The sequence below is a fragment of the Centruroides vittatus genome, unplaced genomic scaffold (genome assembly GCF_030686945.1).
Source record: "Centruroides vittatus isolate TY-2023 unplaced genomic scaffold, ASM3068694v2 contig_18, whole genome shotgun sequence".
NCBI lineage: Eukaryota > Metazoa > Arthropoda > Arachnida > Scorpiones > Buthidae > Centruroides > Centruroides vittatus.
Window position 1 is genome coordinate 6505462 of NW_027121101.1, and position 17259 is coordinate 6522720.

At 25.3% G+C, this 17259-nt stretch overlaps 1 protein-coding gene across 1 annotated transcript in view; it reads right to left on the reverse strand.

Moving 5' to 3' along the window:
• The window catches only part of Rat1 (5'-3' exoribonuclease 2 Rat1), a 97052-nt gene that overhangs the window by 52024 nt on the left and 27769 nt on the right, over window positions 1-17259 (reverse strand). Inside the window, exons 10-13 of the mRNA XM_067263905.1 lie at window positions 6126-6175; window positions 3317-3442; window positions 3146-3225; window positions 1228-1285 (exon numbers count right to left, since the gene is read on the reverse strand). Coding sequence (XP_067120006.1) covers window positions 1228-1285; window positions 3146-3225; window positions 3317-3442; window positions 6126-6175 — 314 coding nt within the window. The remainder of the gene's footprint in view (window positions 1-1227; window positions 1286-3145; window positions 3226-3316; window positions 3443-6125; window positions 6176-17259) is intronic.

Genomic DNA, 17259 nt, shown 5'->3' on the forward strand with positions numbered 1-17259 from the left:
GATAAATGTTTCAAATTAAGATGCTACTGCTATTTCTATTATTATTTTCACATGTGACAACATTTCATGTAATATGTTCTATAAAAACTATATATATATATAAAATTTAAGAATTATTATTTATAGATATATTAATTGTATATAACTATTGTATATCAATGTATAACTATAATAATTACTACTAAAGACAATTTTCAAATGTTTAATTAATATTTTAAATTAGTTTACATATACTATATTTACTCACATATAAGATGAGGTTTTTATTCTTTTATCACAGCTTCAAATTCGTAGGTTGTCCTATATGCATGAGCGAAAGATTCTTTGCATTTTTGCAAATAATTTTTGTGAACCACGTATTTGCATTTTTTACCGGATGCTTACCCTCTTGTATTTAAAAACATAAGTATTTTATCTGGGTCATTTGAATTGTTCTTGTATATTGTCAAGAGTAAAGATGAATTGGATTGAATTCCAGATTGAAATTCCAAAATCATACAGGAGCCTGATATAAGTTTTAATCTATTCCCATGTGTAAACAGATGATTATTTGAAAATCAGAATTTAGAGAAACTCATAAGTGTAATCAACAGAAAGTGGATTCAACTGTTAAAAATTGACAAAAAAGGTTTCCAATTGTCCAGCTTTATATGAACAAATTATGTTGTTGATTTTACAAGATTTTTCCTTAAAGTTTAAAATGCCAGTAATTTTTGCAGGACAATGTGTGCATTTATGTTCATTTGGTATTTTACTTCTGATTAAACAAAATGAAATTAGAATTGTATTAATAAATCTAATTTTCTTTATTTTGATCTTTAAAATCACACCTCATCCTATATGAGAGGTCGTCTTATATGAGAGTAAATACGGTATTTAATATGACAAATCTTGTCATAATATGAATCAATTGCCACTGTCTATTCGAGGACAATAAAACAAATTGGAGACAATAAAAAAATGCCTTTATTTAACAATATTCTCTTTTATAAATTATCATATGCAAATTAATTTAATAAATATATGTAAACTAATTTAAAATATATTAGCCACCCTGTAAATATAAGGCAACTTTATTTGTCTTATTTATTCTAGTTTAATTAATATTTTAAATGACATTTGTGAAATAACATTTGAATAATATATTATATATAAAAATTTAAGCAAAATATTTGATTAAAATATAATAAATGGAAGAAAAACTAATGAATTGTTATCAAAACTTACCCCTGTTTTATAAACTGTATCTTTGTAAAGTGACACAAGCCTGTCAATAGCTCCTTCTCTAAAGATTTCAATATAATAAAATAACATTTGAATTTTCAGAAACTTAAATATTATTATAATATGTAGTGTGTCCGAAAAGTAAAGATACATTGCATAAATAAGTAGAAAGCTAATATTTTAGTGTGCATATCGACAACAGTTGATTTGACCTTGAACCTTTCACACTCTTTTTACAGTTGTTTATCATTGCTATGCTGAGTCTGATTTGAGTAGCATGTGTTTACAATGGCTGTGCTGCAGAATCCTGCTAAATGTGAAGTGTGCTCTGTCACATTTTCTCAATGCAAAAGGTGAGTGCCCAATAAATATCCACAAACAAATTTTTCCGCTTATGGGAACATTATGAATTGACAAAATGTAAGAAAGTGGTACTGTGCATTCTTTGGAGGCAGGACTGATGTTCATGATGAACAAACACTGAAGTGGTAGGCCACCTGTGCTCTCTGATGAACTTCTTCAAAGAATTGAAAAAACAATTCGTGCAAATTAGCATCTTACATTAAGAGAATTGCATGAAATCATTCCAGATAGTCCATGCTGCATGAAACTGTGACTGTAACATTAGGTTATAGGAAATTGTGTGTGTGCTGGGCAGTGGCGTAGCAAGGGGGGCAAGGGGGTGTATCATGCACCGGGTGCCACTCGCAGAGTGGCACCCAAATGGACCCCAAGACAAACTATTTGTGTTTCTGGAGGGGGAGGGGCTCCAATAAAGTGTCGTGCCCCGGGCACCAGTTATGTTCGCTATGCCACTGGTGCTGGGTACCCAAAATATTAATGGATGAATACAAAATGGAATACATGGGTTTTGCATTCGACTTCCTCACACACTACGCACATGCAGGACATGAGTTTCTCTATCACATTGTGATGGGTGATTCTGGGACAGAAAAAGCATTCTTCTGACTGACTTCATGCATCCCATCACCACAATTAATACAGCTGCATATTGCCAAACTTTGCAATGCCTTTGATGAGCCATTCAAAACAAACAAAGGGGAATGTTGACAACTGGTTTCCACCTGCTTCATGACAATGCTTGGGCTCACATAGCAACTGTCACCAAAATGCTTCTCAAACAATTCAAGTGGGAAGTTTCGACCAGCCACCATACAGTCCAGACCTTGCTCCCAGTGACTTCCACTTATTTCTCTATCTAAAGAAAATCTTGCAGAACAACAATTCCTTTATGATGAGATCAAAAATTAAATTAAAATGTGGTTCTGGCAGCAAGTGGCAGAATTCTATGATTGGTATACAGAACCTAATACCCAGATTGAAAAAATGTTTGGACAAAGGCAGCAGTTATGTAGAAAAATAATGCGTGTACCAGTAAATAAAATGTAGTGGACATTTGGTCAAATAAAATGTTTTGAATGATACTAGCCATCTTTACTTTTCAAACACACTTCATAAATATAAAAACAAATTAACAAAGAACAATTATTAAACTTTAAAATAAAAACAAAAAACTATGAAATGAAAATATCACAGTACATAGTAAAAGTGAAAAAATGTAAATAATATTAAACAACTAATATAATTTTTTTTTTAAATTAATAATTTATATATTTATTTGTAAAATATTAAAAATATAGCTGATATAGCTTGTTGATAAAATTTAGTTTATTAAAATAATTTATTGTGTATTGTGCAATTAATATATATATATATAAAATCCTGGTCATAGTTAAGATATAAATCACTAAAGCAAAAGTTATCATTAAAAATCATATTTCTTATTCATGATGACAGTTTCATATTAACATAACAAGTAAAACAATTCCAATCTACTCTGTATTACATTTTATAATTTACTAATGTTACAGCAACATGAAAAATTAATATTTAATATTACCTGATTTCTAATGAAGGGAGATGTGGTAAAAAATCATTTCCAACAAAAAAACACATGAATACCCAATCATCCACAGCTCTCTATATATAAATATTTATGTTAAGAATGTTCTATTTAATAAATAATCAGGTAATTAAATTAATTTTAAATAATTTTATTTAAGATTCTCACCTCAAAGTCATATTCAAAAGGAAGATTTGGCATTCTCAGTTCTCTTGTTAAATATTCTCGTAATACAGTAAGACGAATAAAAATAAATTCAGTTTCTGGTGCAATTGGCTTTTCTAATTCATCAAACTAAAACAATTTATTGTAGTCATTAATAGAGTAAGGTATAATTTAATCTTTATATTTTACTATCAGCTACATTTATTATAAATTATAAATATATTTATCATGATAAATAATAATAATAATTATTAATGATAAGCTTATATTTTAGAATGATTATTAGTTTATATCAAAACATCCTAAACTAAAAGTTTAGGATCTAACTTAGAATTAAAATAAAATTCCACATTCATCATTCTAAAATAATGTTTTAATATAATTAAAGATAATGTTTTAAACATATACCATTTTCCAAACTAACTCCTAACTGAACTAATTACTGCACCATGATGGGATATTTGAAGAATGCTAAGCTAATTTTTGAAAAAAGCTTTAGTGTTCTTAAAAATCAATTGGTAAACATGCAGTAATTAGTCCAGTTCTCAGTTATCTCAGTGGCTAGTATGTCATTGTCACTAACTCTTAATCTTGGTTTTATCATAAAAATCAGTTCCATTAAAATTCAATTCCATTCATTGGTAACTAGTTTTGTTAGATAAATATTTGTTGATATTTTTGTAATAATGCATCATAAAAATATATAACTGATAATGTAAATTAGAAAAATAATTCTTATAAAAAAATATCATTCTTGGAAAATTGGAATTGATATATTCAATATTTTATACAAATCAATTTCTAATAAAACATACAGTGTACCTGGAAGGCTCTGAGAATAATTCAATAAAAAAATGTATTTTTTGGACTGCAATTTTCAAACTGCAGATCTATACATTCCCAATGTTGTCCATCTGTGTCTGTCTTTCATTAGAAAGAAGTTGGATAGATGAAAATTAAGACCAGATGTGGAAAGCTTAGGGGACTGTGGCCCCAACTAACCATACACAAACTTCTGGTCTGAACCAAAAATCACACAATTTTTTTTTTTAAATTAAAAGATGATTAAAAATTGCAGCATGGCAATGTGATGACATCACAATAAATAATTGCTTGTTTTATATAGAAAAATGTTATTGATTTAAATTTTTAATATCTTTCCTTTCCTTTCAATATATAGCTTGTATCATTGGAATACCCTGATGAAGTCCTTTTTTACTATGATTCTCAAGTAATTGAATACTGCCTTTTAAATTTCAAGAATAGATCTATAGAATATCCCTTCAGGGAAGTCATTGAGTTTAATTAACTTTCACATTAAAGTAACATATAAAAACAATCAAAAATGTAAAATTTGAAGATTATTATTATTATTATTATTTATTAATTAATAGTAATTCATTCAGTGTTGCCTGACTGCTGGATTTTGCCGTACCATCTTTAACAACAGCTAACATGTACTGTACTTGAAGTACAAAATTCCAGAAATTTGAAGTACAGGAATACCTTTAGTGTGACTTCATTTAGTATAAAATTTACACTGCTAGACCAATGTATATAAGAAAATTTTATAACTATAGTTTTAAAAAATAAATTTTAACAAAAAAAGGGCATAAATGTAGGTGATAACAACTGCATAGAAATTCATACTTATGTATATGTACTGTACCTATATTGTGATAAAAATTTTAAAGAAAGGAAATATTATATTACACAATGCTAGAGGTAACACTGCCAATTTAAATGAGAAAAATTGGTAAAATGGCTAACAGAATTCAATCTAGTTGCTCATCCCTCATTTTCTACTTGCTACCTTTTGGTGCCACACAATTTGGACATTTTTCATGCTTACTTTAAAAGATCCTAGTTTCTGGCATAATTTGGAAAAATACAATAATTTCTAGTGTTTCCTAAGCCAAACAATTAAAATTAAATTATGTGAATGTTTCTATTGTACAAGATGAATACAGAAAATGTCTGCAATCATTTTCAAGCATTTAATGCATTGTAAATTGATGCAGTGCATAAATAATTATATACAAACGAAAAAATCTTAAAAAGTTTTGATTTGTAATTTGAAATGATATTTAATGCAATATATTTAATATCAAGTGTTGCCATAGTGTATAACCAGTATGAGAGGGAGAAAGCCAAGGCTGTAGTCCTGGGCTTGGACCGGTATAAAGGACCTAAGGCCAGAATCTGTATAATAAAATTTTAATATAAAGTCTAGAAAATCAATTTATGTAATTTCAGGTGCATAAAGAGAAAAAAAATGAAATGTAATAAACTGAGAGCTTTACATCAGAAGAATAGATACAGAGGTCCTGAAGACATTAATCTCAAAGTCCATCATCATTCTCTATATACAACATTCTAACATGGAAAGAGATTGGCGATATCAGATATTCAAACTTTCTTGTTACTTGAGTAATATATTTAACCACAAACAAAATTTATTTTATTTACTTTTTATTCTAATTTATTTTACTGGCCATACTGAAATAAAATTAAATCATGACAAGCTAGTGTAAAGAATTGAAAATTTTTCAGAATATGTTATAAAATAAACTGATTATTAGAATTTTTCAGATATTTAGATGCTATATAATAAAGATTTATTCTATAAAAATATTTATTTATAAACATTATACTAATGTAAAATATCCTAAATTCCAAAAACTTTCAAAAATTTTGAAAAATTTCAAACGATGCATTAATTAATTACTTCAGACTTAATTATTACTAAAAAGTAAAATGTAATTTTAAAAAAGGAGAGGGAAAAAATTTCTATAATTAACACTCGATTTACCTCTCCAGTTTTCTCTTTAGGTAATCCAATACACTCTTTCATTTCATGACCTATCAAAAAAGAAAAGAAAAAATAATTACAATATAGTATTTAAAATCTATGCAATATAAAAAACTATCCTACATTTTTGTATGACAAATTTTACTTATTTAATTAATAATAATCATAAAAAATGAAATATTTTCAGTTAAAATATAAAGTAAGTTTTTATTAACAGTTATTATATAACAGATACAAACAACAGTCTTAGTTTCAACATGCAAAATCTTAAGAGTTCTGTTTCATTTAATACATGCCAACTAATTTCAGATGATATTTGAGCATATAGTATAAATCACTTTCATCTAATACAAGTCGAAAAGTCCGATGCAGGCATCGGGGCATACTAAATTACAAATAAAAATAATAATATACTGAATATTATTATACTGTAAAAATATAAAATAATTTATATTGTTAATTTAAATAATAGCTAGGGGTGCTCTTAGTGGCCGTTTTTGGTATAACCGTGACAGAAAGAAAGAGACTGCCCATTTTTTCAGCTTTATATAGTAGATATATTAAGTTGTCATATGTTTTACATAAAATTATAATTTAATTCACAATTATTATATATTTTATTTATTTAATTTATATATTTAATAGATAAAATATATAACATTATTATAATTAAAATAAATGTATATACATATATAAATATGGCTAAACAATTTTTTCCATAATTTAAAAATTATCTTCAAAAAGTTATAATTCTGTGAAACAGTATTTTATGTTCAGAATTTATTTAGCCCTATTTATAAACAAAAAAGTTAAATTTTAATCAACAAATTAACTATACATATTCTGTGTATGACATGATGTAGGATAAGAACAAAATCACAAAATACAAATTCTAAGGTGTTTTTGATCACTTATTAAATTCTCTATAAAAAAATACAAACTATATACACAAAACAGTTTTATCAGAATGTCTTACAAAATTATATAAGATCAAAATTATTTAAACAAATAATTGCCTTAAAATTTCTACTTCTATGATTTCCATTCTTACAATATTCCATCAATTTATCAGTTACAAGACATATTTGATTAACATTTTCATTTAACATTAGTGGTAAATTGTAAAACTAAATTATCTATCATCAATGTAGTTTGTTGTGACAGCAATTAATTTTTTAAATTTAGAAGCTTTTTATAATTATTGTACTTAAAAACAATATAAAAAAAATTTTTTTAACTTCAATTCCTACTTAGGTCAACAAAGAAAAATTTTATTCTAGTTACTTTTTATTAAATAATTACAATTAATATAAATATGTATATACATATGCTAAATATCTTATATAAGAGAAATTTTTTTCTCCCATATAAAACTAAAATTAATTAATTAAATTTAATTAATGAATTAATATTTGAAAAAAACTGTATTAACATCAAGTGTCATCCACTACAAGTTTAAAAAAATGAGTGGATGAATAAAAAGTATTTTATTAATGATTGAAAATTTGAACAAGATATATAAATATATATAGGGAGAGTGTGAACTAATAGTAGGAATTTAAAAAAATAATTATGTTGTTAAAGTGTACTTTAGTATAGTAAATAAAAACATTAACATTTATTAACAAATTTAAAGAACATGACAACTGTTTATTTAAAAAAAAAAAAAAACTCAATTCAAATTACTCTGTAAAAAATGTGAGATAATGATTAATTCCATCAACATTTCAACTAATATTTTATCCTTTTTTTGTATTAAATAATATATTTAATTATAACAAAATTATGAAATAAAATCTAAGAAATTAAAATAATAAAAATAAATACTTCTAAATTAAATTAATTACTATACTGGGAAAAACTCAGTCTAACTATTCAAAATCAAATTTTGTGCTTTATTTGACAATAAAATAGGAATTCATTTGAACTAAAAGCAATATTAAAATTAGTGATAAGAGGATTAATCAGAATCAGAATAAGAAATTGGAAAAATTCGGCATTTTCCAAATATTGGAATCAGAATAGAGAAAAATCTTGTCACGATTTCTGATTCTTAAAAATAATTCTTCCGTATTTTATAAGAAATATAATTATTTGTTTCAGTCAAAGATTAAAAATTTTAAAAATTAAGATATTAACAATTAAATATTAGTTTATTGGAAACTTTCACGTCGACAAGCAGACAGTACATAACACACCATACATGAGGTGACATCTGTCATGGTAGACTTTTCTTTTGTATAGTCAGTGATGAGAGATTGCACTTGGTCAGTATTAACTGTCCCCATTTTAGATGAGATAGAGTGACTTTAGGGTTTCCATCTGGTTGGCATTGGGCCAGCTTGACTGGCAAATTGTATTCTATATCTACTGTATATTCTATCTGTATATCTTGTCTATATATTAAAAGCAAAATGTCATAAATAACATAAATATAAAAATTAATTTGATTTACAATTTGAAATTTCAAAATAACTTTAATATGGTTTTTAAAAACATTGTTTTAATTTTCAATTGATTTGATTTTTATTTTTAGTTTTGGTGTAAAGGCCAGAGTTTTAATTATTATTTTTAATAATTTTTCCTGCAATCTTGAATCCTTAATTACAATTTTTTAAATTAATTGCAACTCTTTTTTTCTTTTATGACATAAGTTTAGAAATTGTTTTAGAGTTGTTTTGCACAAAAGATTACTAAAAAATTAAAATAAATTTAAATTTGATTATTTCTTTAATTTCTATTATTTAATTATTTCATTTCATAAATTTGCTGGTTTTTTAAAAATTTTAATTATAATTGAGTTAACATTAATTGAACTATCGGGCTATCTAGTTTCAAATCAAAGATGGTGGTCAGCAAACTACTTTAAAATGTAAGTAAAATTATGTTTTAATTTAAAAATATAAAACTATTTTAAATATTTAGTATGTTCACTTATAATAATAATAATAATAAAATGTTCACTTATAATAATCATTATTGTAATTATGAAAGTGTTTGTTATGATTCACAGATGATCCTTTAATACATTAAATTTTCAAATGCAATTCATGTGATTCTGAGTAAAAATAATTGATAAGTTTGATGCTGTTTTGAGTTTTAAAAATTAATTTTTTAAGATGAGTCTGTCTAGATATTTGTGGCTTGAATGAATTCAAAAATTGGTTAACTTGTGATGATGATATTTGTTTGGCTCTGCATCATTTGCCAAACCTCATTTAGTATTAAATATGATGGAGTTAAATCATTTACAAGACATGCCCATTGCGAGAAGCATGAAAAAAGTGCATATTCTCATTTACCTTCCTCCCGGTCATTGTGTTGGCCAATGAAGCAGTTTCCAAAGATAGTGACCCTACATGACATGATGGGATAGTTTGTTGAGTAAAAGGGAATTAGCTGCAACTTCTTTGGGATAGTGTTGCAATATTAACTTTATCTGAAATAAGATTACAAATTTATTTTATAGTACACAGTAAAAGCATGTGTACCCACATATAAATGGAGATTTTTCATGTTTCTTTCGAAACATTGATTCTGCATTTCCCAATCATTTTCCATTCTTAAGCCTGATGTTTATTAATTAACAAATATACCGTGCTCATAATCCAAATTATTAATTTTTCTAAAACTAAAATAAACTTTAGAAAGTTTTCAAAAGAATCAAAATCAAGAGAAACTTTGGTATCGTCCCATCACTAACTAAAATATTAGAAAAACAAAGTTAAAATAAAAATCAAAGTAAAATTGAACCTGATTGTAATGAGTCCAATTACAAGTTCATGGTTATTCTGAGCAAATCTTCATTTTGTTTTCAGTTGGGACATATTTTCATGTAAATATTCATTGTTATAACAAGTTTATTTCAGAGCTATAAAGAGCAACTATTTGTCCTGTATAGTATTTTTGTCACATGAGTAGAAAAATCATTATTGCCTAAGCATACTGTCGAGTTGCCAAAATATAATCCCTTCTATAACTCCCTTCTAAAAATTTTTATATTTTTCCTTCCATTTTCAGTCTTCTTTCACAATAAACATATTATCTAATGAAAGTGCCTCTCAATTCATAAAAAAATTGAAATCATTTGAGAATTAAAAAATAGATTGAAAAATGTGAAAGTGTAAATCATCAACATTAGAATTTACTAGTGAAAGATAATGAAATGTAATTAATTCAAGTATATAAGTTTTTTAAAAATAATATCAAGTATGCTGCTTTAATATTTAATAGTACAGTATAGTCCTGTACAATGCAGGAGATGCATTACAGGAAATCGCGTTATCGAAACCTGCATTATCACATGATTTATGAAGTTTAAACCTTGACCTATAAGTTGAGAAAAAACATATACCTCTGATCGACAAAATTCAAGGGTTGTTGTTTGCTTTATTTGTGCATTGTATGGGACTCTACTGTACATCTAATATATATAACTAGTAGCCCGAGATGCCCCCTAGTGGGCATTCTAGCAGCAGCAGTCATTCCATGGTATAAATAATAAATTCCTATTACAAATAAAAATAATAATATATACTATTAATAAATAAATTATACCATTAATTTAAATAATAGATGAAAATCATCGCTACAGATGCTCCCTAGTGCATGTTCTAGGCATTCCGTGACAGATATACAAACAGTGGGATCAATGGCTTATATAAGTAGATAATTTTTTAATATTATATATACTATACTGTATCTTGTCTACTGCATTTAGTTATATTATGAATACAACAAAAATTTGCAATGGATGAATTTTTATTTATTGTCTATTCCCGCATTAATCTATTACTATAATAGTATCATTTATGAAATGACAATAAGTGAATTTTACTAATCACAGATATTACAATTGTATTAAAAAGCCAGATAGTGATAATGGTTATTTTTTTAAGAAAAGGGGGAAATAGCATAATATTTTGAATGACAGTAAAAGAGCTAGAAAGTTTCTTTGTTTTATTTTAAAATTTTATTGTATTGAGTTAAATAAATAAATAAAGAGGCTTTGATAAAAAGTATAAGTTACATATACAGTAGTCATAGACTGCTACTATATCCGCTGTTAATAATATACAGTAAACCACTAAAAATGGATAAGTAACAATTACAATGAACAAATGCACTTATTTCCTTTGTGCACATTACAACCAAGTTTTACTGTATATCATATAATAATTACAATTAAAAATATACTGAAAACTTGATTTCATACAAAGCAAATATCTATATAGAAGAAAATGTAATTTATGAATTAAAGTGATAATTATAAAAACTATTGAAAAATTAATCCAGAGTTTCTAAGATTGGCCAAATTAAGAATTCTGAAAAAATTTAATAATGGATATAAAGCATTCAATTATAAATAAACTGAGTAGAATAAAGTTTAGAGTGAATGAGATTATAAGAATTTTTGAAATTATATAAAAGCATTGATTAAACTAATCAAAACATCTGATTGGAATAAAATAAATAAAACAACAATGTAAAACTAATCATGGAAATTATTTAATTTTTTTCATTTGACAGTTTGTTTGACATTGCTTTCCTTTGCATCAAACTGCATATACTGATGTGCTTCATTGTGTAAGAATTGAGAAAATAAATATGCTAAATGAAAAATATTAAATTAAAGAACACTAATAAACTTTCAAATTTCAGCCCAAACAAATATAACAACTATAAAGTTCTCACAACTTAAATGTTAATTGTTGATATTGAAGGACTAATGTTTGTAAACAGGATTATTTGTTGTATTGTCTGTAAGTACCCTGCCTCTGGGCATAAGAATTTTCCCTTTGTGCTAATAAAGTTAATAAACAACAACAACAACAACAATAATAAATAAAAAATTAATACAAGCACATGGCCGGCGTTATTCACATTTAATAAATACGACTTTACAAAAGTAAAACTTTGCATTTTGTCTTTCCTTTCCGCCGTTCACACCATCAGCAGTCTTTAAAACATTCATAAAGTTTCGGAGGCAACCTTTCTTTTGAGGCTACTGCCTCCACAAAAACATGTAAAACAGGTAAAGCGAAAGGAAGGACAAAATGCAAAGTTTTACCTTTGTAAAGTCGTATTTATATTTATTAAACAATAATAATTGTTAATATTTAGATATAAATGTATTCATAACTATTATATTAGAATTATTACTTTCTGTGATTAATAAAGGCATATTTTTTATTATTATATATCTTTTATTATATATTTTTTGTTATATAGTGGGCGATTGGTTAATGAGCATAATCCGTTCCAAGACTTTGTTCACTATCTGAATTGTTCATTAACTGATTATCGATTTACCATTGGTTTTTATGGGAAATTTGATTAATTTGTTCTGGAGACCCAAAAAATAAAAAATATATACTTTCTTACTACATTTATTTATATGTAATAATAAAAGTACCTATATACACAGTCTTGCATTTTTATTAGTCATGTTTTTTCCGTTTGTGGGGTTAAAGAATCTGTCTAATGTCGATTGCTTTTCTTTCTTTAGGATATTTCAGAAGTAATTAATAGCATTGTAATTGTAAAGATCCCCAAGCCTATTAACCTCAACCTGGTTTAGATGCCATTCTAAGACTATTGTTCTGATATCCTCCCACTTCTTCAAAAGATGTTTAAGAGCAGATATCGGCATTAATCCTCTTTTTCAGAAGAAAATATATTTTGCCGAGTTTCTTGGTGTTCTGTCATCAGATCAGTTTCAGGTTCCATTATGAGCTCTTCAATATTCTTTATTTCTCAGATGTGATTTTTGTTACTCCTTTAACTGCTTGAGTCTTCTTGATTATACAGTATCTTCCTTAGATAAGATTGAACTGTGAGGTGTTCATTGTCCGAACATAAAAATCTTTTGTGAAAGTGTTCGTTATCCGATTTGTTCATTAACCGATCATCCACTTATATAATTTAATATTCAAACAACAACAATAGCAAAAATTTTGTTGTTACCTAACTGCCAAATTTAGTTTCATAAATTAAACAAAAGAAATTAATAATTAAAAATTTTTAATGCACAGAAGTATTGCAAAAGTGTCTTCTTTAATTTGAACATCCTTTTACACACTTCAGGAACAAACAGTCTTTACAGCAGAGTCAATCTTCCTTTATAGACTACTTTCTCCACCTCAATATGTAAAAACAGTAATAAAATATTCCCAAGCTACAGCACAATCATATAAATTAATTTACATTTAAACATTAATTAAAAATAATTAAAACTTGCCAGGACAAAATTAATACATTACAAATTTTTGATGCACAGAATGTTAGAGACACAGGACTATTTGTCTCCGAAGTGTGCAAAAGGATGTTTGAATTAAAGAACACACTTTCATGATAGTTCTGTGCATTAAAAATTTGTAATGTATTAATTTCATCCTGGCATGTTTTAATTAATGTTTTAAATAGAAACTAATCAATTCAAACTAAATGATCAGAGAATCAAAGATAATTTAAACAATATAGAAACACAACACAAAACATTTCTCGTCTCTCCATAATTGTCAACACACAACATTCTTATTATTTTCAAACATCATACCAAAACATTATTATTATTTCAAAAATATAAGCTTTGACAAAATATCTACAATTTTTTCTAGATATTTTGTCTTTCAAAAATTCTAGGTTATTTTTAACATTAAATTACATATTTTGTTTATATCACACAATGAAGTGCAGTATAAAATAGAAAGACAGACATGGTTTCAAATTAAGAAGATTACATAATTTTATAGTTTCTAATAAATTTTTCATATAAAATAATACACTAATTATTTTACTAATTTTAAATTTTATTTAAAAACTGATAATTCTAATTCATGTTTTTGATTAAACCATATTAAATATATTTTATATAAATAATGAACATTTCTTCAGCAACTAATTAAACATTATACATTTAATTTCTTTATAAATATTAGAATATATTTTATTTTACAAATTCTTTGAAGATATATCTACATTTACAATGCTTATTTAATGTTTATTATAAAAATTTTCAATTACCATATTTTATAACATATAAGATGCAATTTTTGTCCATAAAAAACCTTTGCCTTACATGTAAAACTGCAATCTCCCACAGGCTAATGAATTTCCCAAAAGACCTTCAGTAGGCTATAGTAACCTCTACCTAAACTAACTCTTGAATAAAAATGTTATTGTTTAATTAAAAACATTATTATTAACTATTTGCTACAGCTAAGCAGATTTTGCATGTTTTCATATAGAATAATACTTTAACTGTAAATGACTTCTTTAATCTTCTTTTTTTCTCTGATAAATGAAAGTGTGCATTTCTAATTTTACTTTTTTAACCAGAATAGAGTAAAAAAAAATTAGGGTCGAGTGCCAAAGGCACCAGATAATTTAAATATACTAAATACTTTATCCTAAATATTCTGCACTGAAATGGAGGTGCATCTTATTTGCCATAAAATATGATAATTTAGAGTCTTATTACTTTTCTAGTTTAGTTTTATCTTGGATACTACAATTCTCCAGTTTTCAATTATTTTAAAAACATTTTGAATTTCCATTAAATTCAATTTATTCATATAATAAGTTCATTCAAAACAATTTTAATTAATTTTAATAATGGATATTCTCATTTTGAACACACATACTTTTAATTTTTGCTATTAACTATTGAATAAAATATACCATTTACATTGATAGCTTTTAAATCTTCCTTTCAAGACATTTAACTACCTATTGCTTAATCATACTCTTAAAGATTAAATTGAAGACAAAATTAAACTCAGTTAGTAAAGATAAATACAAACTAAAATTTTAATTATTATTAAGATAAAAAATGATAAAAAATTTATTACTATGTTGATGAAATTTATCATTTTCTTCAAGTTCATACAGTTTTATAAGATTAAAAATTAGTCTATCATTATTACTCTGTAATATTGATTAAATTTATTCAAAATGAATTTGGTTAATGTACAAAAAATATCTTGTAGATGTATAAGCTTTCCAAATTTAAACTGTGTATTTTTGAAATTTAATGTTGAAAAGTGATATTAACTAAAAAATCTATTTTAACAGAGTATGTTGTTTTTAAAAAATGTAAAATTCATCTATACAAAAGTTATTTAATGTATATTTGCCTATCTTTATGGAAAAAAAATCAAATTTTGAATTAATTGTTAATATTGGAAAAAGTAATGTACTTTGTAGCCAATACATTAATGAAATATTGCATTTCATCAACTATGAATATATTTTATTACTTTTTACCTTAAATATTTAAAGTACATTGTAAAAATTTAAGTTTTCTTCTGTTAGAGAAACTTGTCATCATTTTCAAGTTAGCTTCTCTAATTGTACTAAAAATAATACATTTCATTAATAATTACGAAATATATTTTAATAAACTTGTATCTTTAAAATAAAATAAATGAAGAAAACAGTACTGTCTAAATTAATAAAATAGAAAAGTTTAATTATAATAAATTATTGCTTATTTTTATGAATATCATTATAATCTATTTGCAAATTCAACTTTTGTTCATTTATTTAATATATGATCAAGAAAAACAACAGTATAAATTTAATGATACAAAAAAAAAAATAAGTTTTTTTCACTCCTAAAAGAAACGCTGTTTCTCTTCACTGAAATTCGATTTTTCATTTATTTAACATTTCTCATTATTAATAAATAGCATAACATATATAGATTTTCCATGACCCTATCATTTTTGCATTAAATTTTTCAAACAATAGTCCTAAAACACATTAAAATTAATTTAATAATTTTAACATTTTAAAAATTCCATCCATACTTCAAAATAAATTCCTAAATTTTAAAATGGGCATTTTTATTTTTTCCTAAATAGATGCAAAAAATTATTTATACATCAAAAAACTGACAGTACAATTTATAGAACATTGTCCAAAATTATTCTATTAACTGTACACAAAATTAATTTAATCAACTAGTAAAAACATCTTTTATATCTGTCTATATATAACTAATATTCTCCAAACACAAAAAGAGAAGGACAGTTACTCAATAGAAGAATTGAAGTCGTAAAAATTATTTGTTGCGTAAATAATTCAATTTTGTTTTTAAAGGTGCAAATTACAATTTTATAAGAAATTCCATTTGTTCACCTCTTTCATCAATATTTCTTTAATGAAAAAGATGAACAAATTAACCAATTAAGTAAATGATTAAGTCAGTTCTTCTTTTGCACATTCAATGGAGTGTATTTTATCAGTTTTTCATATAATGTTGATCAGTTTTTATTTTCAGTCTGTGAACTGTTTTGAATATTGGAAGTTCATATCTCTTTGAAACTTCTATATATAAATTAAATAACAAAAAAAAATAAAATTCTATATCCTTTCAATTAGAAATTTATTATAAGTTCTTTTATTATATCCAATGATAAGAAATACTGTTTAAGTCACATATCATCTAAGTCTATGTAGAAGTAAATATCAGACCATTTAGGAAATTATTCTATTCAATAAAATTTAGAAAAATATTTTCATAATGATGTTATAATAAATAAGCTGAAGTATTAAGAAAATTCATAAATATCAAATTTATAAATACAGTAGAGACTTGTAAATCGGCACCCCAGTAATCAGAATCGCCAGTAATTGGCACGATTTTCAGTCGGACTGTGTTGTGCTGAATCGAACGTTTTTGATACTAAATTTACTTCTAAAGTATAATTTTCATGTTTTTTATATTCTTCAATATATTTATTTTGTTTGTACAAAATGCAGAAATAATTTTTAACAATACGATAGCCTTGATTATTATTATAAAAATTTTCATTAGGCTTAAAATTGACGAAAATTCAACATGAAGTGACACGCAATGGAGGAAAATTCAACAGGAAGCGACACGCAATGGAGAAAAATTTGAACATCGGACAGGTTAATATATTTTTTCGTACATAAACCGTAATTGGAACAAATCCCTAATCTGAACAACCCCAGTCCCCAATTGATTCCGATTTTCGGTTCACTACTGTATTTTATACATCCAATATTTTTTCATAAATTTAAAAAATATTCTTTAGAATGATCATTTACTATAAAAATTATAATTTTGTCATTTCAATATAGAAAATAATTTTCACAATAATTA